Genomic DNA, 22,758 nt, shown 5'->3' with positions numbered 1-22,758 from the left:
AGCAATGACATGTGAATGCGACACTGCCGACGACTATGAAGATGGTGGTGCGGATATGCTATGCTTGTCTCGGCCCTGTCTTCTTCTCCTCTCTATCATCATCAGACAGTCGTCGCGTACACGTGAAGAAGAATGCGCAGCGCGTTGGAGGGGTGCTCGTGCCTATATCGAATGCTTGTGTATCCGGCGCGAGTCGGTCAGTCGTTCCCGATGATGCACCTGTCTCGCTTAGCCGGAGCGGTGAAGACATGGATTGCTGGCATACAGTTTTACCCCACAATGCTAGCATCGTATAGGCAGGCCGTGCGTGCCATCCTTCAACTGAGATGGCTGACACGTCCTTGGCCCTGCAGTAGTGAACGATGTCAACGGGACGGAGCGGGGGTGAAGTATGCAGGGGCTCATGTGAGATCGTCTGGCGGAAGTGAGGGGTCTCATCTACTGATGCAAATCAAACAGATGGGTGGGTCACGGTGTGAAGAGAACAATGAATTGTTGATAGAAGAATACCTGTGGTTGAAGAGGCTCTATACTGAAATACAGTGGTATGATCCAACATGCTCGAACTTGCAACGCTTTGCACAAACCGAACGCCCACACAATGCAACCCCACTAATTCGCAGACATCTATGCACGACTCCGCCCTTGTTCTCTCCGTCTTACCTCGTTCATTTCTTCCAGCATGACGCGGTTGAATTGCTCCCAACCATCGAGATACACATGGTGGCCGGCCTTGTTGATGATAATCACCTTGCCTACGCCATGGTCGTTCTTCTTTTCGTCGGCCGACGCGTTTGCTAGTAGGCGCTCGCGCTCTTGCCTCATCTTCTCTTCAGCCGCGTAGCCGCCGGCAACGTCCATCCAGTCGTTCTCTCCATACATGAAGATGACTGGGTAGCCCGTCTCGCGTTGAGCATCGGAACTGGCAGCGGTGTCGCTGTCTACGGTAGGCCTCTCATGCGCTTGTATCCATTGCCTACCGACACCCTGAATTCTTCGGATCATCGGGCTTCGAGCAAATGCGCCAGGGGCGAGCAGGTAGGAAAGCGCATACTCCGAACTACCCCGTTGGCGGAACAGAGCGTAGCTGTAGTCGTGCAGCGCTTGTGCCTCCTCCTCTGGTAGTTGCGAGAAGCGGCGTGATGTCCAGCCTGATACTAGACGAGGACCAAGAGGCCCTGACCAACGCACGAAAGTGAAAGGGGAGACCATGTTAGCCTCCCAAAGGGAATACAGCCACCACGGCAACCGTCTTTTGGGTGGCTGTTTAGCCTCCTTTGTAGTGTCCGCTGAGAAAAGTTAGTCATATCCAACAGCTCTGATTATGGAGGAACACACCATTCTTTGTCCGTTGGTTCATGAAGTTGTTGTTGTCCGCTGTCGACGGCTGTACACCACTTTGGTTCATCTCGGCGGCGTCCTGAGTAAACTCATTCGCCATGCTTGAATCTTGCGGATCAGGCATCTCCTCATCAACCGCGTACGGGTCCTCAGGAATACCAACCGGAGACGCAAGTATCAGCTTGTTGAGATGTCCCGGATACTTTAGCGCATAAGCAACAGCAAGGTACCCTCCCAAGCTGTGTCCCAGCAGCGTGAACTTGTCCAAGCCCCTCTTGATCCGCCACTCCTCGAGCGCATCCACGAACCAGGACTCGGTCTCTGAGATCTTTCCCTCCTTGTCCTTCGCATGGATTTTGAAGCTTGGCCTACTGCTCCGGCCCATGCCGAGAAGGTCCAGCGCAAAGACTTTCCAGCCTTCAGCACGCGATAACGACTCGAAGTTGCGGTAGAAGAAGCCTAGTCCAGCTCCGTACCCGTGTAGCATGACCAGGTTGTTTTCTACCTCCTCACCCAGTCGCTCCACGGAGAACTCGTTCAGCGCCCGATCCTTGCCACTTAGTTCGACCATTTGTGAATTCCATCTTCGCGGTCCGTACGGGTCATTGGTGGTATTCGTGGTCGTTTGGTCTTCTGGATGCTTTGGTGGCGCATGGAGATCTACCGAGGACGGGACGGCTGAAGCAGGTGCGGAGCCTGTTTGCGTATGTGTGGGTGGGCTCTGGAGGTGCGGAATGTACGATAGGACACGATGCTCTGTTCTAAGAGTCGGCATATAAAGTCAGTATACTTGTCACATACACTTGGTAGAGGGGCATCACTCACGCCATAGGCGATAGTCCCGCCCACCACTGCTCAAACCCCGATTTGGCTGACAGGGGAAACCATTTGGAGAATCTCCCCTGCGCCTCACCCTGCTCTTTTGCGCGTTGACTTGCCAGCATGGCCTGCTGTCCTCCGTGTCTCCCCTCTTCGCTGTCCTGCCCTGCCATGGTCGAATTCCCTTTGCTCTCAATCTTGATTGGCGTGCTCAAACTCAAGCTGATATAACTTGCGCCGCCAAATCCCACGCTCTTGTGTATGACGCTGCGGGCGCTGGGTCGGGCTAGGCAGCTTCGTAGCATTCGCAGGCGCACAGAGAGTAACGATGCTTGAAAAGACGGAAAGCAGGAACGCGAAAAGTAGTGTGAAGGTGGAATGGTGGCGGTATTTGCGTCGTGTCGCAGAGCGCCCTCGAGAGGCGCCGCCTGCGACGAATTTGTTTTGGTACAATGTGTTGACGTAGCCTCTGGACGAGTTACGGTGGCGGAAACGCGATTGTGACGCGGAGATAAGAACGCCGACGTTTACTGCGCGTGTCGGACAAGTAATCTGGCCGTCTCCGATCTGATACGCATACGCTGAATTGAAGGAGCTGAATTGATCAACACTAATGACATTGGTAGACATGTAAGCGCGAATAGTAGACACAGTAACGCTGCAACTTCAACTTGGGAAGTCGCGACTGATATGCCTACCCACTACCCCACTACAAGGCTTGTGCTAAGGTCCTCGAGCAGCGAGCCTCAACATCCAACGCCGCCGGCATAGTGAGACCCTGTGACCTATCAGGTGCACCAGACCCACCACACCGTGGTTGGGATGATGTTACTTGTGTCCTGTGACCTGCAAGCCTGAAAAGCGTCATCTCGATGTCAAGTACAGTCGTCGATTGCATCGTCTTCACTGTCTACATTAGGCGTTCGAGAAAGCAATTTTGTTATGGATAATTAGCTTCATTCATTGTCATCTATCATAACTTCGTGTCAAGTAGTATGCCAGCATCTCCAACCCAGATGCAAATGTCCCGCATGCATACAAACAATATAGTGTACGCTCGACATCTTTATATCTTCAAGGTTTGAACAGTGTCCTGGGTTCTTCGACTGGACGCGTTGATCGTCTCCTTCACATACCCGCCCGCAAAAGGCAAAGCGTGTTATAGCCACTGTTGTTGTGGCCTGTAGCGCTTTGCCCAGTCTTTGTGATATAGACCCTGTGTGGCTGTGACCTTCTGGCCTGCTGTCATTCACGGTCTGGATTTCGCTGACTGATGCTTAGGCGGTAGTCTGTCCTTGCGCGACGTCAAAATACCGTCAGCCAAGTCAGACTAGCTGCAGCTGCGTAGTAGTGGTTCCGCCAGCCATCGCAATCTTTGTAGGAGGATTCGCTGGCGGGAGAATTTGCGGAATAACCCATCATTAAATCCTCATACAAATGGCTTGGGCTGCTGAGCGTACGTGACAGTGTTGGCACTGACAACGCTATTCAAGCTCATCCGCGTGTCCCTCGCGTCGAATCCACTACCAGGCCTCTGCTGCTTATGCAGACGTCCAGTGTTGCTTGAGCTTCCTGTGTCGGTTCTGGTCTGGGCAGAAAATGGCCGTTGTGGAGGTGCAACACCTGGTTTTTCATATAGTGTCCCTTCGCTCATGGGCGCTTGGTTCAGTACACTCTGGGGTTCGGGGCGACGCTTTCGCTTGATGCAGCAGCAGTTACGGTCGTAAGGATAGGCCCAGAAGAGATAGCAAACTGCCCAGATCAAGATGATGCATGGTACGATTCCGAGACACACGATGAGGGCGATGGCTGTTGCTGATATTCCGCCGCTGCCGCTGGAGTCTTCTAAGAAGCGTGCTTGGAGGTGGGCGATAGCGGGCATGTTTGTTGTAAGAGTATTGTTCGGTTGAGTGAGGGTTCCAAGTTCGATGTGGCGATGAGGATCTCAGGTTGTAGTGTGATGTCAATGCTAAGAAAAAAAATCACAGTTGGAAGAAGTCAAGGGATGTGGAAGCGACTAGTATGAACGGGTTACGGAGGGCTGTGAAGCGACAGTTGGACACGGAGGGCGTCTGGAATAATGAACAGGTACTGAAACACAGGGGATGATAGTTGCCGGTGAAGCGCTTTGTATGCGGGTCTGGATAAGCCACCCGTGGAGACGTCATGGGTAGTGGAGAAGGGACTGACGCACATGGCCGCCATGCCGAGAAGTCGGAACTCGTGGCGTTTGCGCGTTCACACACTAGACTTGCGCTACACTCTTGGTGCGAAGCCGACTTCCCAGTAGTCGGTCTTTTCGCAAATGTAACGTCTTGGGTGTGCGATGCTGCTCATGAATGAATGATCCACTGATGTTCCTAAATTACCCACCTGATACTGAGGCGACAAGGGACCTGAGACCGTTCCTGATCTCCAGGGGTTGCATTTGAGGTTTGACTGAAGGCCACACTCATGCCGTATCAGCCGTCAGCCCGAAAACCTGAAGGATCGTGAGCGCTACAGGCGACCAAGTCATTGACGTGTTGTGTCCTAGTATGAAGCGTTAGCCCTGTTTCCAGCTAGCGGGACCGGAAGGCGCGGCGATGACCGCATGGGTATGAGGCTAGTCTGGCCCTGATCACCACGTGTGGGGTAGACGTCTGCATCGTGTAAGATCAAGATCTTCCTGAGCACAATGCTATTGGCCTCAGGTTCTCTGCGATGTGCTTCATTGAGTTGCTGCAGCCAGGAAATGAAGGGTGTAAAAGTGTATCGACCCCGTTAGACGGATGTGGGGCAACCCGATCTCATCTGACAATAGGCGAAACGCGCAGCCTGCAAGCGCCCACCCTCAGGGATCAAACTGCCAGGACGAATACGTACCGCCGTGCTTAGCAATCGTTTTTGAGATGCTGCGCGAATTGCTCTGCCAAACCTCTTGTCTACCGGCTTCGCCCAATTCTACGACCTCAAGACTCTTGAGATTATCTTCATTGGGACTCGCGTCTTTTGCGGCCCGAAGTGTCGATTGGAAAAGCGACTCTGTTTCGTGCCATGGCATGGTCTGGTCACTCTCGGCGTGAACGAGGACCAACTTGAACCTCGCGCAAGTTCCTGCTCAATTCATCAGTATCGGAACAGACGGATCGGAGGAAATTTGAACATCGTAAAACTCCAGAGGTAGCCCCGCAATATTATTGGTTTCTCATCAACTTACGCGCCATTGTTGCCAGTCGGTCATCGCTTCGCCAGGTGTCTACCATCTTACGGGCAAACCAGGCTTGGAAGGCAGGGAACACCTTTACGGGCGCAAGAACGGGAATAATGCCACCGATCGAATACGACGAGAATGCGCTACCGGCATTCGTAAAAGCCGCACACAAAATGAGGCCCGCAAACTCGATGCCGAGAGTGGTCGCATAACGGTGTGCGATGCCGGATACAACGGCCGTTCCTAGTGAGTGTCCGAGGAGCACGATTCGCTCTGGTGGTATAAGACAGGTGTTCAAAGCCCAGTCAACTACAGCCTCTGCATCGTTCAGTAAGCCACTCTCCGATGGGTCGCCTGTCGAAATGCCAAAGCCGCGATAGTCAAATGCCAAAACAAACATCTTCTCAGATGCTCCAGCAGAGTACGATCGATACTCTATTGTACGGCGCTCCTGTGCTAATGTAGCAGAGTTGCCATGGAAGTAGATGAGAAGTCTGGCTTCTGGGTCGTCGCGCAGCAGTTTCCACGCAAGTGTATGCTCTACGTCGGTGCCTGTCTTCTCTTGGATGAAGGCGTCGGCATTTCTAGCATATATGCCCAGAGGTGCTATAAGCCATGAGAAAAGCCGCTCTCCGTCTTTTGAAGTGATGCGGAAAGGGACCACCTGGTTCTCTGATCGCATAAGCCCAAGAAACCTGGCGGCACAAAGTTGTACGATGGAGGACGAGGGGAGCCGACGTACTCAGGAAGCCCGCTCTTTCGGGCTGTGTCAACCATTTGCCTGGGAAGAAAGTGAAATTATGCAGATAAAGCATTTCTACTATAATTAGCGTTTGCCCGATCGTGTTCGATGGTCAGGTGTTTCCTAACGTTTCTGAACCCATGGCAAGCAACATAGCAGCGTGGCGGGAACCCATATCAGACTAAGAAAAGACAGAGTCGTGCCGATGGAACTGGAGATGCTCATGATGGAGTTGGTCGTGTGCTCGATGGCGGATGCGATCTGTAGCAGGAGACGAGCGGGAAAATTAGCGCGCCATCCATAATCGCTCGCAGTTACTGCCCGCTCAGATGCCCAACCAAACTCTGGGCAGAGTGTATCCTTTTCGCTGCTTCGCTCCCCTCACAAATCAGCATTGCTAATGATTGCGCATTGAAGCATACTCATTAGATGCGATAGCTCAGGTGGTTTGGTTGTCTGTTGGGTGAGGGGTGAGGGGTAGCGGTGGGCGGGGGCATGCAGCACCGCGAGCGCGTTTGGTTAAGTGCCCTGATCGCGACTGCAACACCATATCCAGGGCACCAACATCAACGCCAAGACGGAGTCCCACGAACATATATACACTTCGATTGTGTGTATTTTCCTGTATAGCAACCCAAAACTGCAACTCAAAGTCAAGTTTCGCTTCACATTCCGTCTGCGCGACATAGTAACACGCTCGAAATCTGTAATTACAACGAAGGCGAGCCACTCTGAGCACCAGTGGGGACATGCTTGTAACAAGATGAAGCTTGGGGACAAGTTATTAGTATGCATTTTACATAAACATTTGAACGCTAAGAGACAAAACCTTCCGTATGCCAACTTGGGAACGGAAACCTTCTGGATTCCTGTCACTTATAGGGCTCACATTTCGACGCTGCGAGGGTTGGCATAGCTACCGGCGCGTGTGTCATCTCTGAGGGACAACTGCCAAGGTTTTCGACGGAAAGTTCGAATGGCAAACATTCGCATTTACATACTCTTACGCTTGTTGGTCAACTCCTTGTCCGGGTACTCGGAAAAGCCCTCCTGGATGTCCTTCGGCTCCGGTGGTATACCACCTTCCTTACGCCAATCGAAAACCTGGTACGAATCAGGACACGTGGGCAAGTCAAATTCTGGAGACTGGTTCAGGGGCAAACCAGCCTCAGTATACTTGCTAGGATGACGAGCGATGTTCAATTGCTGGTCCGTCAAGTTAACAATACTCAAAGCGCGACGCGTTTCAGAATCCGTGGCAGATGCGCGCTTCAGGATGGATTCGGCGTCCTTGTACTCTGCAGATTCTAATCTAGCCAATGCGATTGCAATGTTTCGCTCCTTTTGGCCAGTGTCGTACGGGTCATGATCAGTTGGTGCGTATGCGGTGTAACGATTTGGCTCATCCGACTCATTGCGAAGAGGACCGCGCATGTTGGCAATGTCCGGCGTCGAGACGTCGCTGAAGACACGCAGCCTATCGGTGTCAGTACGACCAATTTCTTCAGCTTTAGAGTACGTTGAAAAAGCAGGGTATGTAGAGTAACGAGTTGCATACAGATAATTCGCACCATTGCCAGCCTGCGGGAGCAGAGGCGTAGTGCGACGAGAAGGGTCTGTATCACCGATGGGTGCGTCTTCATTGACAGTGAAAAAACGATCGATGCCATCAGTAGACGGCGAACCTGGGTTCCGGGCTGGTGACTTGCCTTTACGCGGGAATTTGGCCTTAACCTTTCGGAAGAGCGACGGCTTCTTGTTACTCTCGAACTTATCCAAACTTGGAGCACGGGACATTTCACGCCCGAAGAAGCCCATCTCGATATCGACATCTGATGAGGCGTTGTTTGACGAAGCGGCCTTATTTAGTGCATCACGCTCCATAACCATAAGCGGTGTGATGCGCTTCAGCTCCCCAGACTTCCATTTGGTGAGCTGCCGCTGCAACTCACGACAATGGAGACACTCGCCTTTACAACGCAGATAGATCAAACACGAAACCAATGCGATAAGAAGGACGACAAGAGCGGTGAGCGCAGCGAGAGTAACGTACGCGAAAGTATCGTTAAACTTCTGCCTTGGTGCGAGCGGAACGCCAGTCACTGAAGAGGTGGGTAGCAACGTCGGAGAGGAGAGAATCATCGATGAGATTGAGGCGGTGGAGTCTGGCACATCGCTGCTCAGAATAGCTAGAGTGCTGATAGCCGTTGTTGACGCCGGCGTCGACGTCGAGGATACGAACGGCGCGATCGTAACTTGGACGAAATCCGTTGGGAACACAGTCGTGAACTGCGTAACTAGGACCATCTTTATGTTTACTTTGGTTTCAGAAACTTCGCTGTGGCTTTGTCGCGGGGTGAATTGTCTTGTCCGGGTGGACTTTTGCGTTGTCACTCACTTGCTTTGTGGGGTTCTCGTACTTTATTGGTGTAGTACGAAAGACAAAAGTTATAGGCGACGCATCGGTGCATTGTCGATGCGCAGGTCGTAGTACGCTTACAATGCGCAGACGACTGGGCGGGAGTGAAAAGTTTGATCACATGCCAGACCCATCGGAAGACTCTACGTCCTCGCAATGTTGACGAGCCACCCAAAAGTATCGCATGCGCAGAGATTGGTGTCGATGACAACCATTGCCTACATAGTTACGCTCTACATCAGGACGTTTTTCAGCTTCATCCTGGGTTATCTAAACGGATCACAGTGGAGGAGTAGATTCTAAAAGCAGGTGTTACAACATATAAGCAGTTTGATGTAAGAGAGATATGACAGGTTCCTTACTTGCCATCACGAGGTTGTGGCGTATGCAAGGCCATACGTATTGGTACTGCTTCTCCCATGGAGATCATTGTACCTAACGTCATATCCGAACCTATAGTATCATCCGACCAACCACTATCGCGTACAGGGCCATGAAATACGCTGAGAGATTCTAGAATACTTCGAGGAGCAATGGCAAGCTCAGGAAATGGGTCACAATCCACCCTTGTCAGTCTCTTACCAGCAATACGATCCTCATTTCGAGGCTTCCTTGACGAGATTGAGTCATTCAACTTCGGAGCGAGAGCTAACGGACGTGTTTGCAAGCGAATTTCGTCTTCCAAAGTAATTGCTGGAATCTCTTGTAGCTCCTGTGCTGACCGTTGTGTAGGCGTATAGGCTAAACCTGCGTCTTTGTTCGTTAACGCGTTCTTGCGCACTGCTTGCAGTATTTGCGTACGCTTGAACCATGGTATGCCACTGTTCACGAACCAGAATACGAACAACAGCGAGACGATCGGACCGATGATAGCTCCAACTATTATGTCGCTACGAACAGTCGGAGAATCCGGAGCGTCATTGGGAGTGGTCCTAGCTTCGTTGCAACAGACAAGGGTTGGAAGGGCTGGCATGGTAGTTGATGATGCGGGATAAATGCTTTGCGAGCAACATAGTCTGTGAGTCACGAATCGACGTTCTCTTACTATGTAGCAGTGGAACAATAGGAGTAGCTGAGAAGGCTGGTTCGGAAGTGAATAACCCTAATTGGTGACACTGTAAGAAGGCGGTGTTTGGACACTTGGAGATCTAACGCATCGTGAGCGAACTAAGATATAGATCGTATCACTGTGCGCCAAGTTATGATTTAGACTACTCGACTTTAACGAATTCCAGGGAAGGAGGACTTTTGCGGACGAAGGAGTATGTATTTCATTCAAGCCTAGCTTCCATACAAAGGCCTAAGAGCTTCTGGACTGTCGTCTTCGTGCTCACACCCTCCTCCCAACTATCGCATCATGTTCTCCAGATTTGACAGGCTACCATGTGCTCTCCAAAATCAGGCCACTTAGTAGAGATAGCAGAAGTCTATGAAATCCACGGCGATGTAGTCAAAAGGAATGCTACAAACCCTGCTATATTCGTAAGTACTTACGTGAGTAGCATATTCAAGGTATCTAGATGGGGTGTCCTTCATTGAGGCAGACCCTTAAACATCAATATCGACTTTGGATGTTCTAACCTGACACTAACTTCAAGACACAATTAGTAAATAAGGGTGAGAGACAAATGTGTAGTCGTAAGTTTAATGCGGTAGAATGTCGTTAGAGGCGCTTGATCGTGCGTGACTTGCCAGCTTCGCTCGGATCTGGTAAAGTCTCTACAATGCTCAGTCATTTCCCAAGATATAGAATGATGCCACTTAACCGCCAGGACCTTTGGTCGGACGAGAAGTTCACTGAAAAGTGAAATTCTGTATACACTGCCCTCATTGTTCGCCGTGACCGCACCATGTGCATGTAACAGGACGGACCCAACTCCCGCTCAAACGGCTATCGGCGCATCCCGCTGACCTGCGCGTGATCTTACTCGAAAGCAGTCGCCTGCCCACAAATAAAACTCGCCCTAACCTCAACTTATCTTCCTACATCTTAATCACCTGAAAGCTCAACGTCAACACTTGAAGGCAGTCGACATAGCCAGAGACAAGTAGCATTATTACACATGTTCACTTCCAGAATCATTCAGAGTTCATGAGTAGAATTTGTACAGCCTTCGCGAGGACTGAGTGTGATATTTGGATTATTAGATTTCCAAACTTGAAGATTGAGTAACGCCTCAAAGCGCATAATAACGCACGACAAGGCGGAATAGGGGTGCGCCCCTTCAATCCTTCATTAATATGCCATCTGCTCCTTGGTCGTTCCCACATGCTCGGCATGAGAGATTGAACCATGCTTAGCGGCAACTTCCTCGACACGACGTTCAATGTCGAGACCCCAGTCCTGCTTGTTCATGCTGGGCACGAAGAGAGGAGCGTTTGTGAAGAGGTAGTTCATCTCCTCAAGCGGGCGCTTAGCAGTCTCAGGCAGGAAGCAGTAGAAGAAAATGGCGTTGGTGGCGTTGCAGATCTATGGGATAAATTAGCGTCGAATCCTGTCTTTGGAATTGCGGATGTACTTACGGTGAACAGCAGGTAGAACCTCCATCCTGCAGTTTTCATGCCGAGCTCGGTGACTTGGCCGATCATGGTGTTGAAGGCAAAGGATGTCATGGTGGCAATGGACACACCCTTGGAACGTGTCTTGGTGTCGAAGATCTCGGCTGGAATAATCCACGACAGCGGTCCACAAGTGGAGCTGAAGCAGAAGTTGTACAGCCAAGTAACAGCGATGAAGCCCCATGAAGCAGCCTTGTTTCCTGTTGAGCCCGGAGGGAAAACAGCCAACATGATGGTCGAAATGATGAACGTAATGCAGTTGCCGATGTTACCACCGATCAAAGTCCAGCGACGTCCCAATCGGTCGATGAAGGCGATGCAGAGTGCTTGTCCGCAAAGAGCAAGAACAGAAGAGATAGCCTGGTACTTGAGCGCGTCGGTACCGCTGATACCCATCTGCTCGTAGATAGTGACGGAGTAGTATTGAATAGCCGAAACACCAGTCATTTGAACAGAGGCCTGAAGCGCACAGGCGAGGAAAAGACGGCGGAAGCACGACCTGTCCCGGAAGAGCTCCATGTAGGATTGAGCCGCATGCTCCCGCTCGTAAGTGAGGGATTCCTGAATTTGCTCGAACTCAGCTTGAACCCAGACATCCTCTGTGTCGCCGTGAGCGTGAAGCTTGGCCAGATTCTGAAGACCTTGCTCGACCTTGCCTTTGCTGATGAGCCATCTGGGTGACTCGGGGAACAGCATGATGCAGAGGGCCAAGAAGAAAGCAGGTACGACTTGGATACCCAGTGAAACACGGAACTGAGCGTTGTTGCTGGCATCAAACCCGATATCAACACCGTAACTGATCCAGGCAGCGGCTAGGGCACCGATACCCAACATGAACTGCACCAATCCACCGATACGTCCACGGATGCTGGGATGAGCCAACTCGGATTGATACAAGGGAATAATCATGACAAGCTGACCAACACCAACACCAGCGAGGACACGTCCGGCGTAGAGATAGTTGATGTTTACAGCAGCAGTCTGCAAAGCACCACCGAGCATGAATACCTATAGGCACCGGCTGATTAGAAAAAGGACCCGCAAGAGAATGTACTGATAATTGCTTACACAGGCTCCAATCAAGATAGTCAATCGTCGACCGAGTCTGTCACCAAGGGGACCACCGAACATGGCACCGAAGAAGGCACCGCCCGTGAAGACTGACACAACAGCTCCCTTTGCATTTGGGTCAGGGTCGTTGAATTCGCGCTTGAAAGCCCCGGAGGCAATGACTTGAGCAATGACACCGAGATCATAACCGTAAAGTAGCGAACCAAGGGATGCAAAAAGACCCACGAGGAACTGGTATACTTTAGGAGGGAGCGCCATGGCGACTGCAGGCAATGTTGACAGCTGCAGTGGGGAGGGAGATGCGGTGCGTGAAGAGACCCACTATCAGCAGCCTGTTGAGCCTTTATACTTGATGCTCTAATCTTCCTTGTCTGACTGGCCTTGTCCTTGTTGCATTGTCGCATGGCTGACCGCGGTCTGGGGAACGCATCGAACGAGACTACTCCACGGTCTCCGCAAAGAGCGGGGACACTGACTCAGTCTCCGCGTTTATTACCTCCGCAACCCTCGTCTTCATCCTTGCCTCACCAACCATCGGCGGCAACACCGAGGTCGCGGCACTTGCTCGGTTGATCGTAGCCCGACTTATCACTTTACCGCCAACGCGATACCGTTAGCACGTGCATATTGAAGACGCATATGCGGGATGGGCTGCCTTTCGACTGGTGGAATGCGTCTTGGCTCCCCGTGACTTGGCACGACCGTTTAGCTCCAAATAACAGTAGCGTGTCATGTGTCCGGAATGAGATAAGTTAGTGTAGGTTGTTGAAATTCCACGAATAGGAGAATGCATCAGCGTCGGATGCATCAGCCAGTTTGGTGTTGGCGCCGGTGCCGAGCCGGAATCGCGCAGGAACGCCATGGAGCTTTCAACGACGTCGAGAAGGTCATGCCACTACCATCGTGACTTTTGAACTTGAATTTGAAATTCTCCTCCGAGACTTCAAATAAAGAAGTTCACAAGCATAGTTGTCGCATCTCATCAACACCAAAATCATGGCAACCTTTACCAAGATCGAAGACGGTGAAACACCTTCCATTACTATTCATCCTTCCCACAAGATCGCTAAGATCAACGACAACATCTATGGAGGATTTACCGAGTATGTTCAGAATAGACGCCCTTCGGATAGCGTTTGGGTGTGCATGCTTTTTCTCGGCTAACCAACCACCCACCAGGCACATGGGCCGCTGCATCTACGGCGGCATATATGATCCCGGCAACTCTTTGTCAGATGAGCGAGGCTTCCGCAAAGACGTCATTGAAGCCTTTAAGGAACTCAATGTTCCAGTAGTGAGGTATCCAGGCGGCAATTTTGTTGCTACTTACCATTGGCTTGATGGCGTCGGACCTAAGGAGAATAGGCCAAAGAGGTAAGATTTCTACGCGGACACACTAGTGCGTGGCGTCTCTTGGACTGTAAATCTGCCTCGCGGCATGCAGCCTCGGCTTGGAGCGCCTCTGTTGCTTGTTTCGTTGGCACCAGGCGCTTATACATGTGACATCAAACCGAGCCATTGTTCCTTCAGTATGTTGGACGTGAAGAGCTAACCCCGAGTTTAGACCTGAGCTTGCATGGATTGGGATCGAGCCTAACACATTTGGCACAGACGAGTTCATGCAGTGGTGTGAGGAGGTCGGCACAGAACCTTACCTTTGCCTTAACTTCGGAACCGGCACCTTAGATGAAGGTATGTGCAGCACACTTGATCGAGCGATATGCAGTCTGATTGAATATAGCGCTCGGATGGCTTGAGTACTGCAACTCAGACCGTGACACATACTACGCCAACCTCCGCCGCAAGAATGGCCGCGAGAAGCCTTACAACGTACGTTTATGCATACTACATGTCCTGAATTCATGTTTTACGACCATACTGACAACCACGTAGGTCAAGTACTGGGCCCTCGGCAATGAATGTTGGGGCCCATGGCAAGTCGAGCAAATGACCAAAGAAGACTACGCGAAAAAGGCGTATCAGTGGGCCAAAGCCCTCAAGCTCCTTGACCCAACCATCACCACCATCCTTTGCGGTGAAACTGGCTACTCTTCTTGGGACTACTATGTCCTCAACCAGTGCGTCAAGTGGGATGTCCACGGCCTCAGTGGCGATACCACCAAGTCGCTGATCGACATGCACTCTATTCACATTTACACTGCCGATAAAGAACATCTTGCCAACGCTACAGCGCCTCGAGCGGCTGAACGAGCGGTACAGATGACAGCAAGCTTGATTGACCTTGCGCGTATCGAAAATAAGGTTCCGGAGACAGTACCCAGGCAAACAATCTGCTTTGACGAGTGGAACGTCTGGGATCCTGTTCGCGCACCTGGTGAGCTTGGTGCTGAAGAGAAGTACACACTTTCCGACGCTCTCGCGGTGGCCAACTTCCTCAACGGCTTTATCCGTCAAGCAAAGGACATGGGAATGGCAACCGTTGCACAAAGTGTCAACGTCATCTCTCCCCTGATGACAACAAAGGAAGGTCTCGTCAAGCAGACTTCTTGGTGGCCATTGCTCCTCTTCTCAAAGTACATGCGTGGTCACACTATCGCGCTCAATGTTCGCGCCCCGGAATACACTGGCCGGACCAATCCTAGCTGGATCCGCAACACCATTGAGACCCCATACCTAGACTGCAGCGCCACGCTCAGCGATGACGGGTTTATCAACCTTGCTGTCACCAACGTTAACGAAGAGCTGGACTTTGAAGTTGACATCCCGGGACTGAAGGCTGACAAGGTTGAAGTGCACACTGTCACTGGCGACAACGTTGACGTGGTCAACACTGAAGGTGTACAAAATGTCGGTATCAAGGAAAGTAGCTGGGATGGCCAGGGCAAGTTCAAGTTTGGCAAGCACTCCTTCACTCTGCTGAGGTGGAAGGCTTGAGTGCCTTCTGTCTTGTGATGCGTACATGAGTAATGGGATTTCGGGATGATTATAGACAATTAGATATATGACATGGCAATGGCTGAGACGGTAACGAATATCGATACAAAAAATATGTGTTGAGATTATCATTACTTTTTCAAGCACCATCTAGCCCTTGCATACCATCTCACAGCTCTCCTGTCTCCATGTACTTCTTTGCCACCATCAACCACTCATCTCGATATGCTCTCAACTCAGGGGCATGTGTAAACAGTAAGTATGACCCAACTATAACACCACCGGGCAACAGAACCATCGACACAAAGTACAGAACCATACCCCACCACGCATTCTCGAGTCCCTTGCGCATTGTCTTCTCCTCGCTCATTTTTGGGAAGTTTTGTTGCGGTACTTCTCTGCCCAAGAATTGACAAAGAGGCTCCCAACTCAGATCCACATCAGTATCCAGCTCGAGTAGACGATCCTGAGATACTAGCGAACGGACAGTGTCGTAATGTTTGTTATACGCCGCTTTCGCTGCAGGACCACCATAATTATTATCGTTATGCACCCGAAATACGGAATGTACAAGTCGCGTCAATGGTGCCATTTGTGTAAGGTTGAATTGTCGACAGAGCGTAAAGAGCCGCCATGTATCGAGACACCATATACTTTCTTGCATACTCTGTTCCCAGTCTTCGTACCTTCTCTTTGTTAGGATGACTTTGGCGTCTGGATAGGCCTCCACCAGTTGCGACGCAAACACACATCCAGGTAAGTCCATAACCACATCGTAGTCCGCTAGAAGCTTGTCGAATTCTGCTTTACCGTACGGTTCCATTGTCTTCTGGTTGGATGGCCGGTCTTGGGGCGGTAGCAGAGTAACGTTGACGGCTTCTTCCCACAGTGCGAGTTCAGACGGTTTAGCGAGAACGTCGCGCATTTGATGCGAGGTATACCCCAGTTTGCGGAGCGCGACGGCGATCGTTGTTGTTCCCGTGCGACACATGCCCAGGACCAGGATGCGCATGGGTTTCTTGCGAGTGCGCTCGTCGCGGTCGATTAGCCTCTGCGTAGACATTGTCGGTGTAAGTTGCGACAAACCCGTGTCTCCTGTGTTGATTCGAGTAGTGGTTGTAATCGTCAGGTAAAGATACGTTTGCTGGAACTCGACGATGCAGAGGCGTGGTGATGCATTAGGCTAATAAGCGGGCGACCGGGTGAACAGGGCCGCAGGTGCGAACCGCTGGTCTGGAACGGCCAATCCTCCGCATGATATGCAGGGCAACGCGAATCAAGCCTGCGAGTCGCTTGCAGTATTTCAAGTCGAGGCACGATGCCGCAAGTCTGCCTCCCAGTTCGAGATGAAAGTGCTAGTGAGGTGGTGAAGCTCCGATGTGCTCGGTGACTCTGGATCCTCCATATAACGTATTTCATATCCTCTATTTGCCCACTTGGCTGCGGTTGCCCAATCTTCCGCTCTAGCATGGCTTATGGCTGCGATCCTGTAGGCTTTGGCGTAGTAATCGGCGAGTCCTTCTTCTTGTACCAGCTGGGCAAGCTGGATACTTATCTCAGCATCTTTCCGCGCCTGGCGCTTCCCAGCCTTAGACTGTGGGGTCGCAAGAACGAGCTGAGGCTCAAACTTTGCGAAAGCGTTCTTGATGGTAGTTCGACGATTATCGCTCGCTTCTCGGGCCGCTCGACCTTGTGCACATGCTTCGCAGTGGCACTTGAATCCATACCGATCAAGCTGCTCTTGGCGATGTTCCTGACTGAGCAACAGTGAGATGTAAGACACGAAGAATTCTTCTCCTGCTTTGATCTTGCGTGTCGCATACACGATGCGCTTATTGAGCTTTTCGCTCCAATAGTAGCTCGCATTTGGTCGGCACGAATGGTTGATGCGAGCGATCTTGGGAAACAGGCCGACTTGATCGCCGGTGTTGTACGCATTGTTGCGAAAGATGGTACCCAAAGCGTCCGTGTTTTTCTCGTCCACGGCATTCGACTCATGTGTTAGCGAAAGAACCTCTTCTTGTGCCTCAAGCGAGAGTGCGTCGAATTGCTTATGAAGTAGCCTTGCCACTGCTGTCATGGGATATGGGCTTCCTTTCGCGAGCTTTGGTAAACGAATTTTGAAGATAGGTGTCTCGCGCATGACAGTGTCGCCTATCTCCATGTCATGAGTGGCAAAAACTCCCAATCCCTTCCCTTCGCTGGCTGCGACAATGTAGACTTGCGGCGGTCCGAGGCAAATGGGGTGCTGGAAGTGCCGTACGGTATCGGATGGGCATTTCGTCGGATATGCAAGAACTGATGAGGAGAGAAATAATACAGAACAAACAACATGAGCGAGCATTTTGGAATATGCCGGTGAGCGATAGATGGTAACTCAGACATGGTGACGGCATACCTGGGACTATCTATACGCAAACTTGGTGTGAAACGCGTTTCATAGTGATGTCTCATAGTGGCGCCCTCCTGTAGCGACGGTGCAGAAATCGTGAATCTAGGAAGAGCATCCTCTTGGACACTCGCAAACCCTGTTGTCGACGCGACGGTTTGGATTGTTCAACGCGGCTGTCCAGTGGAGTGAAGAAACGATGATGGTGTTTTGACCATCGAGTGGCTTCTCCACATCGCGGAACTTGGCCGCAACACAATCAAACGCGAAGATGCGTGACCTGGCAAGCTTCATCATTTGCATCAGCTTGGACACATCACGCTTTTACATCCATTGCAGATGTTGTGCACAGGAGGGTATGAAGTTGACTTGAGTCACCCTACTGGAATGGGATGAGAAGTTGCGATCGACCCGTTGACAGCCGCTGCCGCCCCTCACTCTGCCGATAACGAGTTGGTATGCCGTCAACCCCAACCGTGACAGCAATTTCCCCGCGTCCTAGTGGGGCACCTGTCCATTCCGTGGCTCTCTCCACGATAGCAGCTATGGGGTATACTTTACTCCGACGGACGCCGTCATCGGACCCGTCCATCCATATGCCCTGAAGGCAACTTCGAGGACTACGATCGATACATCACGACTTACTATAGACAACATGGTGTGAGTTGAACTTTTGCACGTAGACTCGTATCCAATACTAACTATCTACAGCTACACAGCATCTTTCGCTTTCTTCGAGGCGCTCTGGGAGTACGGCGTCAGCCATGTCTTCGTCAACCTTGGATCGGACCATCCGTCTATCATCGAAGCTATTGTCAAGGGTCAGAATGAGAAGAGAGGCCAATTCCCCAAAATTATCACATGTCCTAATGAGGTGGGTACTCAAGATTCAGTCCTACACGCGCAAAGACTGACGGATATAGATGGTTGCCCTCTCCATGGCGGACGGATACGCCAGACTGACAGGCAAGCCTCAATGCGTTATCGTACACGTCGACGTCGGAACCCAAGGCCTCGGGGCCGCTGTACACAATGCCTCGTGTGGTCGCGCACCTGTTCTGATATTCGCGGGTTTGTCGCCTTTCACCATTGAGGGCGAGATGCGCGGCAGCAGAACGGAATACATCCACTGGATACAAGATGTGCCAGATCAGAAGCAGATTGTGGCACAGTACTGTAGATATACTGGGGAGATCAAATCGGGCAAGAACGTCAAACAGATGGTCAATCGAGCTCTGTCCTTTGCCATGAGCGATCCCAAGGGGCCTGTCTATCTCTACGGCGCGCGTGAGCCCATGGAAGAGGACTTGACCCCGTATAAGCTGCAGATGGACTACTGGCAACCCGTCGAACCGGCTGCTCTCCCTCCGAAGGGTGTCAAGATGATTGCCGAAGCCCTGGTTAACGCCCAAGAGCCGCTCATCATCACTGGATACTCGGGTCGAAATCACGATGCTGTGCAAGAGCTCGTTCGGTTAGCCGACAATGTCAAAGGTCTACGCGTCCTAGATACTGGCGGATGTGATATGTGCTTCCCGGCGAACCACCCAGCTTGGCTCGGTCTGCGATACGGTAATGACCCCGCCATCAAATCAGCCGATATCATCCTAGTCCTTGACTGCGACGTGCCCTGGATCAACACCCAGTGTCACCCGAAAGAAAACGCCAAGATCCTTCATATCGATGTCGACCCACTGAAACAGCAAATGCCCGTTTTCTACCTAAACGCCATACAACGCTACCGAGCCGACTCATATACCTCACTGACGCAGCTCAACGAATACCTCGAATCACAGCTCAAGGAAACGCTTTCTAGTCAGCTCTTTAGCCAACGTTGGTCAGCATTACAAGAGTCACACAAGAAGAAACTAGAAGGCATTGCAAGCGAGGCCAAGGTTGACGAGGACGGCCATTTCAGCACCCCATACCTTTGCTCCCAACTCAAGAAACTTTGCCCAAATGACACCATTTGGGCGGTCGAGGCCGTTACCCAGACTGGCTTTGTCGCAGATCAGATTCAGGCTACACTTCCAGGCTCATGGATAAACTGTGGTGGTGGCGGTCTCGGTTGGTCTGGAGGTGGTGCGCTTGGCATAAAGCTCGCAACCGACACAGAAGGAAAGAAACAATTCGTGTGCCAGATTGTTGGCGACGGCACCTATCTTTTCTCCGTCCCTGGATCAGTATACTGGATCGCGCAACGCTACAACATTCCCATCCTCACCGTTGTGCTCAACAACAAGGGCTGGAACGCCCCGCGAAGGTCTATGCTATTGGTACATCCCGATGGTGAGGGCTCTAAAGTCAGCAACGAAGAGCTCAACATCAGTTTCGCGCCGACTCCAGACTACTCGGGTATTGCCAAGGCGGCGAGTGGAGGCAAAATTTGGGCTGCGCATGCGAGCACTGCGGACGAGCTCAGCAAACTGCTACCAGAAGCCATCAAAAGTGTACTTGGTGGAACATCTGCTGTTTTAGATGCTCATCTGGAGGGACCGGAAGGCAAGTATGGAGGTGGTAAAGGTCGTTTGGGTTGAGCCGAGCATTGTTGATGTTGTGGTCGTTGTTCAAGGTAAGGTGGCACGACACCTTTGGAAAGAAGTATAACGTGTTTTATAAGCGAGTCGTCCTTACAAGCGAGTCGTCCACCCCACTAACTTTGATCACCTTCAAAGCTACGCAACGCAACAACGTAATAAGGTAGAATAAAGCGATTAATATAGTAGATTAAATAGTATCTACAGCATCCTTTTTGCACGTTCGTGAGTTGTGCCCAGTCTCCCTGCACCTCCTGCAGCGCGCAATAGCCTGGCGGCTAAGGCCTGATCGCTCACCACCTTGACGCTGTTCACGCTCAATCTGCTGGTCAGCCTCCTTTTGAGCTAGTATATCCTCTCCCTCTCCCTTTGTTAAGGTCCCACGCTTCTGTATCCGTTTCTTTTTTGCGCTGCCTACGCTTAGTTGCTGCCTCGTTGGCTCTCTCAAGGCAGGTAATCTGATCGCGCATAAGCTCGGCTGAGAGCATCATCACCTCAGCCCCCTTTTTAAGCTGGTTAATCGCCTCAATAATCGAGGCTGGTGATGAGCTCTTATGCTGCCGCACGCGATCACGTATTAACGTTGATTGAGCCTCAAGCTCACGTACGTTGCTTGGTGTACGAGCCTCCCAGGGAGGCTCTGCGAGAGCAGCTGGTGGAGTAGGCGTACGCAGCTGCACGTTGAGCTTTGATAGAACAGCGTCTGGCTGGAGAGGGGCTAGGCCTGCGCCTCGAAAAGCTGAGCAGATATTGGCTAAGGTGAACGATCGATCAAAGGCTGCCTTAAAGGCTGGCAGGAATTCGAGCTTGGTGATATGGTTGATATTGTAGCGCATTAGAGCCTCAATCTCACGGCTGTACGCCCCTTCATAGGCGAGAAGCAGCCTACGTCAAGAGGCTGCAGTAGGTGAGATGAGTGAGCTGGCATGCAGAGCGTGTAGATATTGCTCTCCTTGCAGAGCTCTTGAAACTCAAGAGACTGGTGGCTCTCGTGGCCGTCAAGGATAAGCAGGCGGCGTGCTCCAACTACCTTGCCCTCAGTATGCTTAATAAAGTGCTTTAGCCACTCTACTCCTATCTCGTTGGTTGTCCAGCCGTTGTCGCTAACTGCGATAGCCCAGTCGCGTGGGATATCCTCCTCGTACCAGGCTGACAGGTGATACTTGCCAGCAAAGATGAGGAACGGTGGGATTGTCCAGCCAGCAGCGTTGATTGCAGCAATTACCGTCACCCACTCGCGGTTGCCAGGCTGGATAGTCTTTGGCCTGCCTCTCCTCTCTGACCCTGTGATAACTAGCTGAGTCTGGATCTTGCCCATCATAAAGCCAGCCTCGTCAAAGTTGTAGACGTCCTCATCACAGATGCCGTACTTGGCCTTTGTCTCCTCTACCAGCTTAAACCAGCGGCTGATTAGCACAGGATCCTCGCATAGAGCTCTCTGCCTATCGTACGATCGATTAAAACGCGTCATAAGACTGTCTGTACGCTTGACAAAGTTGCGCGGCCAGTGGACGCCAACGCGACCTGCGCCACGCGCAGCAAGCAGCTTATTAGCCATATCGCGCGCAGCTGTATACGTAGGCCCAAATCCTCGCTGATCAAGGTCGAGTATATGTCTAATAATTACCTCCTCCTCTAGCTGGGTAAGCTTCTTTGAGTTGGGCTGGCAATCGCGTCGTGCAAGCCTGCCAGCGCGTCGGTCGCGTAGCGTCATTCGAGGACGTTAAACGCGCGAGCAGCAGCTCTCTCAGTCTTGATCTGGTGGCTATTAAGAGATGATATAGTAAGCTGCATATCAGCTTCAGATGAGCGCAATAGAGCTTGTTGGCGTTGAGGCATAACTGATTTGATCTTCAAAGGTGATCAAAGTTGGTGGGGTGGACGACTCGCTTGTAAGGACGACTCGCTTATAAAACACGTTACATCAAAGACTCACAAACAAACATGTTATTCTTCAAGTGGTACTAGCAGTCCTTGCCGACTCACTTATCTCTTATAGCTATCGTATCACCTGAACCGTCCGATCTCAGAGGTGATAAACCTGTATAGCTAATAAGATATCGAAGTTCGAAGGCTGTGTGTTTCGCATCCTAATTACGTCGAGTCTAGCAAGTTCGAAGACATTTATGCGAGGCACATCGTGCTGACAGTATACAGCGTTTCAAACAGTGTAGCCGCGTTAGTCAGGACGCTGAGATGCTCTTTCGGGCCGGAACGTACCCTCGGCCGAGCAGTACCTGGCCGAGTGTGCCTGCCAATCCGAGCTTACATGTATTACCATACAAGGAGGCAGTCAGCGTCAAGGAACAAGGCTTTGTAAATACTTGGCAGCTTGGATATCTTTTCCGAACTTCATGGTGCCAAACTTTGGCTGCGGAAAGTGAGAGCACTGGGACATATGAGTTATGATAGAGCTTCGCAGTATGGGAAAAAGCACCAAACAATTCCTCGCTATCACAACTGCCCTCCTTGTTATCAAATCATCATTTTATCATCTTTGAAAATGCATTTCAAACCATCTTTCCCGTCCATGGCTCTCACTCTTAGTTTAGTCGTAAAGGCAGCTTCTCTACCTTGCGATCCAGCCATGTCCTGTTCTCCAACCGTGTCTTTAAACACCTCATCTATCGATACTGTCAACGCCACTGCCTTTGCGTTGATGGTAAGTGAAATGAAGCCCCAAAAATCACTTAAGGTAGCTAATTGTACAGTACGGATACCCTCTCGTTCTATACGTCCAGACTTTCGAGCCGACTCTCTCCGAGCGGTTGGCGCCAACGATTTCCAGAACGA

The 22,758-nt window shown here is 51.3% G+C and overlaps 9 protein-coding genes across 9 annotated transcripts; 2 read left to right on the top strand and 7 right to left on the bottom strand.

Moving 5' to 3' along the window:
* Nucleotides 1–162: 162 nt before the first annotated feature.
* Nucleotides 163–2,333, bottom strand: ALTATR162_LOCUS2943 (uncharacterized protein; the record flags this gene model as incomplete). The annotated part of the gene is made up of 5 exons (XM_043310549.1): nt 163–219; nt 266–415; nt 664–1,289; nt 1,339–2,102; nt 2,167–2,333. The coding sequence occupies 5 exons, from the start codon at nt 2,331–2,333 to the stop codon at nt 163–165; spliced, it is 1,764 nt and encodes a 587-aa protein (XP_043166484.1).
* Nucleotides 2,334–3,589: 1,256 nt separating this feature from the next.
* On the bottom strand, nt 3,590–4,042 carry ALTATR162_LOCUS2942 (uncharacterized protein; the record flags this gene model as incomplete). The annotated part of the gene is made up of 1 exon (XM_043310548.1): nt 3,590–4,042. One exon carries the CDS (start codon nt 4,040–4,042, stop codon nt 3,590–3,592), a length of 453 nt encoding a protein of 150 aa, XP_043166483.1.
* A 951-nt stretch (nt 4,043–4,993) lies between these two features.
* ALTATR162_LOCUS2941 (uncharacterized protein) lies at nt 4,994–6,320 on the bottom strand (the record flags this gene model as incomplete). The annotated part of the gene is made up of 4 exons (XM_043310547.1): nt 4,994–5,256; nt 5,360–6,025; nt 6,096–6,170; nt 6,224–6,320. 4 exons carry the CDS (start codon nt 6,318–6,320, stop codon nt 4,994–4,996), a joined length of 1,101 nt encoding a protein of 366 aa, XP_043166482.1.
* Nucleotides 6,321–7,088: 768 nt separating this feature from the next.
* Nucleotides 7,089–8,402, bottom strand: ALTATR162_LOCUS2940 (uncharacterized protein; the record flags this gene model as incomplete). Its single annotated transcript, XM_043310546.1, has 1 exon — nt 7,089–8,402. One exon carries the CDS (start codon nt 8,400–8,402, stop codon nt 7,089–7,091), a length of 1,314 nt encoding a protein of 437 aa, XP_043166481.1.
* Nucleotides 8,403–10,750: 2,348 nt separating this feature from the next.
* On the bottom strand, nt 10,751–12,402 carry ALTATR162_LOCUS2939 (uncharacterized protein; the record flags this gene model as incomplete). The annotated part of the gene is made up of 3 exons (XM_043310545.1): nt 10,751–10,984; nt 11,038–12,081; nt 12,142–12,402. 3 exons carry the CDS (start codon nt 12,400–12,402, stop codon nt 10,751–10,753), a joined length of 1,539 nt encoding a protein of 512 aa, XP_043166480.1.
* Nucleotides 12,403–13,140: 738 nt separating this feature from the next.
* Nucleotides 13,141–15,039, top strand: ALTATR162_LOCUS2938 (uncharacterized protein; the record flags this gene model as incomplete). Its single annotated transcript, XM_043310544.1, has 5 exons — nt 13,141–13,247; nt 13,324–13,518; nt 13,709–13,836; nt 13,886–13,974; nt 14,038–15,039. The coding sequence occupies 5 exons, from the start codon at nt 13,141–13,143 to the stop codon at nt 15,037–15,039; spliced, it is 1,521 nt and encodes a 506-aa protein (XP_043166479.1).
* Nucleotides 15,040–15,208: 169 nt separating this feature from the next.
* Nucleotides 15,209–16,102, bottom strand: ALTATR162_LOCUS2937 (uncharacterized protein; the record flags this gene model as incomplete). Its single annotated transcript, XM_043310543.1, has 1 exon — nt 15,209–16,102. The coding sequence occupies one exon, from the start codon at nt 16,100–16,102 to the stop codon at nt 15,209–15,211; it is 894 nt and encodes a 297-aa protein (XP_043166478.1).
* A 240-nt stretch (nt 16,103–16,342) lies between these two features.
* ALTATR162_LOCUS2936 (uncharacterized protein) lies at nt 16,343–17,383 on the bottom strand (the record flags this gene model as incomplete). The annotated part of the gene is made up of 1 exon (XM_043310542.1): nt 16,343–17,383. The coding sequence occupies one exon, from the start codon at nt 17,381–17,383 to the stop codon at nt 16,343–16,345; it is 1,041 nt and encodes a 346-aa protein (XP_043166477.1).
* Nucleotides 17,384–18,083: 700 nt separating this feature from the next.
* On the top strand, nt 18,084–19,965 carry ALTATR162_LOCUS2935 (uncharacterized protein; the record flags this gene model as incomplete). Its single annotated transcript, XM_043310541.1, has 3 exons — nt 18,084–18,088; nt 18,140–18,302; nt 18,352–19,965. The coding sequence occupies 3 exons, from the start codon at nt 18,084–18,086 to the stop codon at nt 19,963–19,965; spliced, it is 1,782 nt and encodes a 593-aa protein (XP_043166476.1).
* Nucleotides 19,966–22,758: the final 2,793 nt, after the last annotated feature.

The sequence above is a fragment of the Alternaria atra genome, assembly GCF_907166805.1.
Source record: "Alternaria atra isolate CS162 genome assembly, contig: 22, whole genome shotgun sequence".
Taxonomy (NCBI): domain Eukaryota; kingdom Fungi; phylum Ascomycota; class Dothideomycetes; order Pleosporales; family Pleosporaceae; genus Alternaria; species Alternaria atra.
The sequence above is the reverse complement of the archived record's forward strand: the minus strand, read 5'-3'. Positions and strand labels throughout refer to the sequence as shown.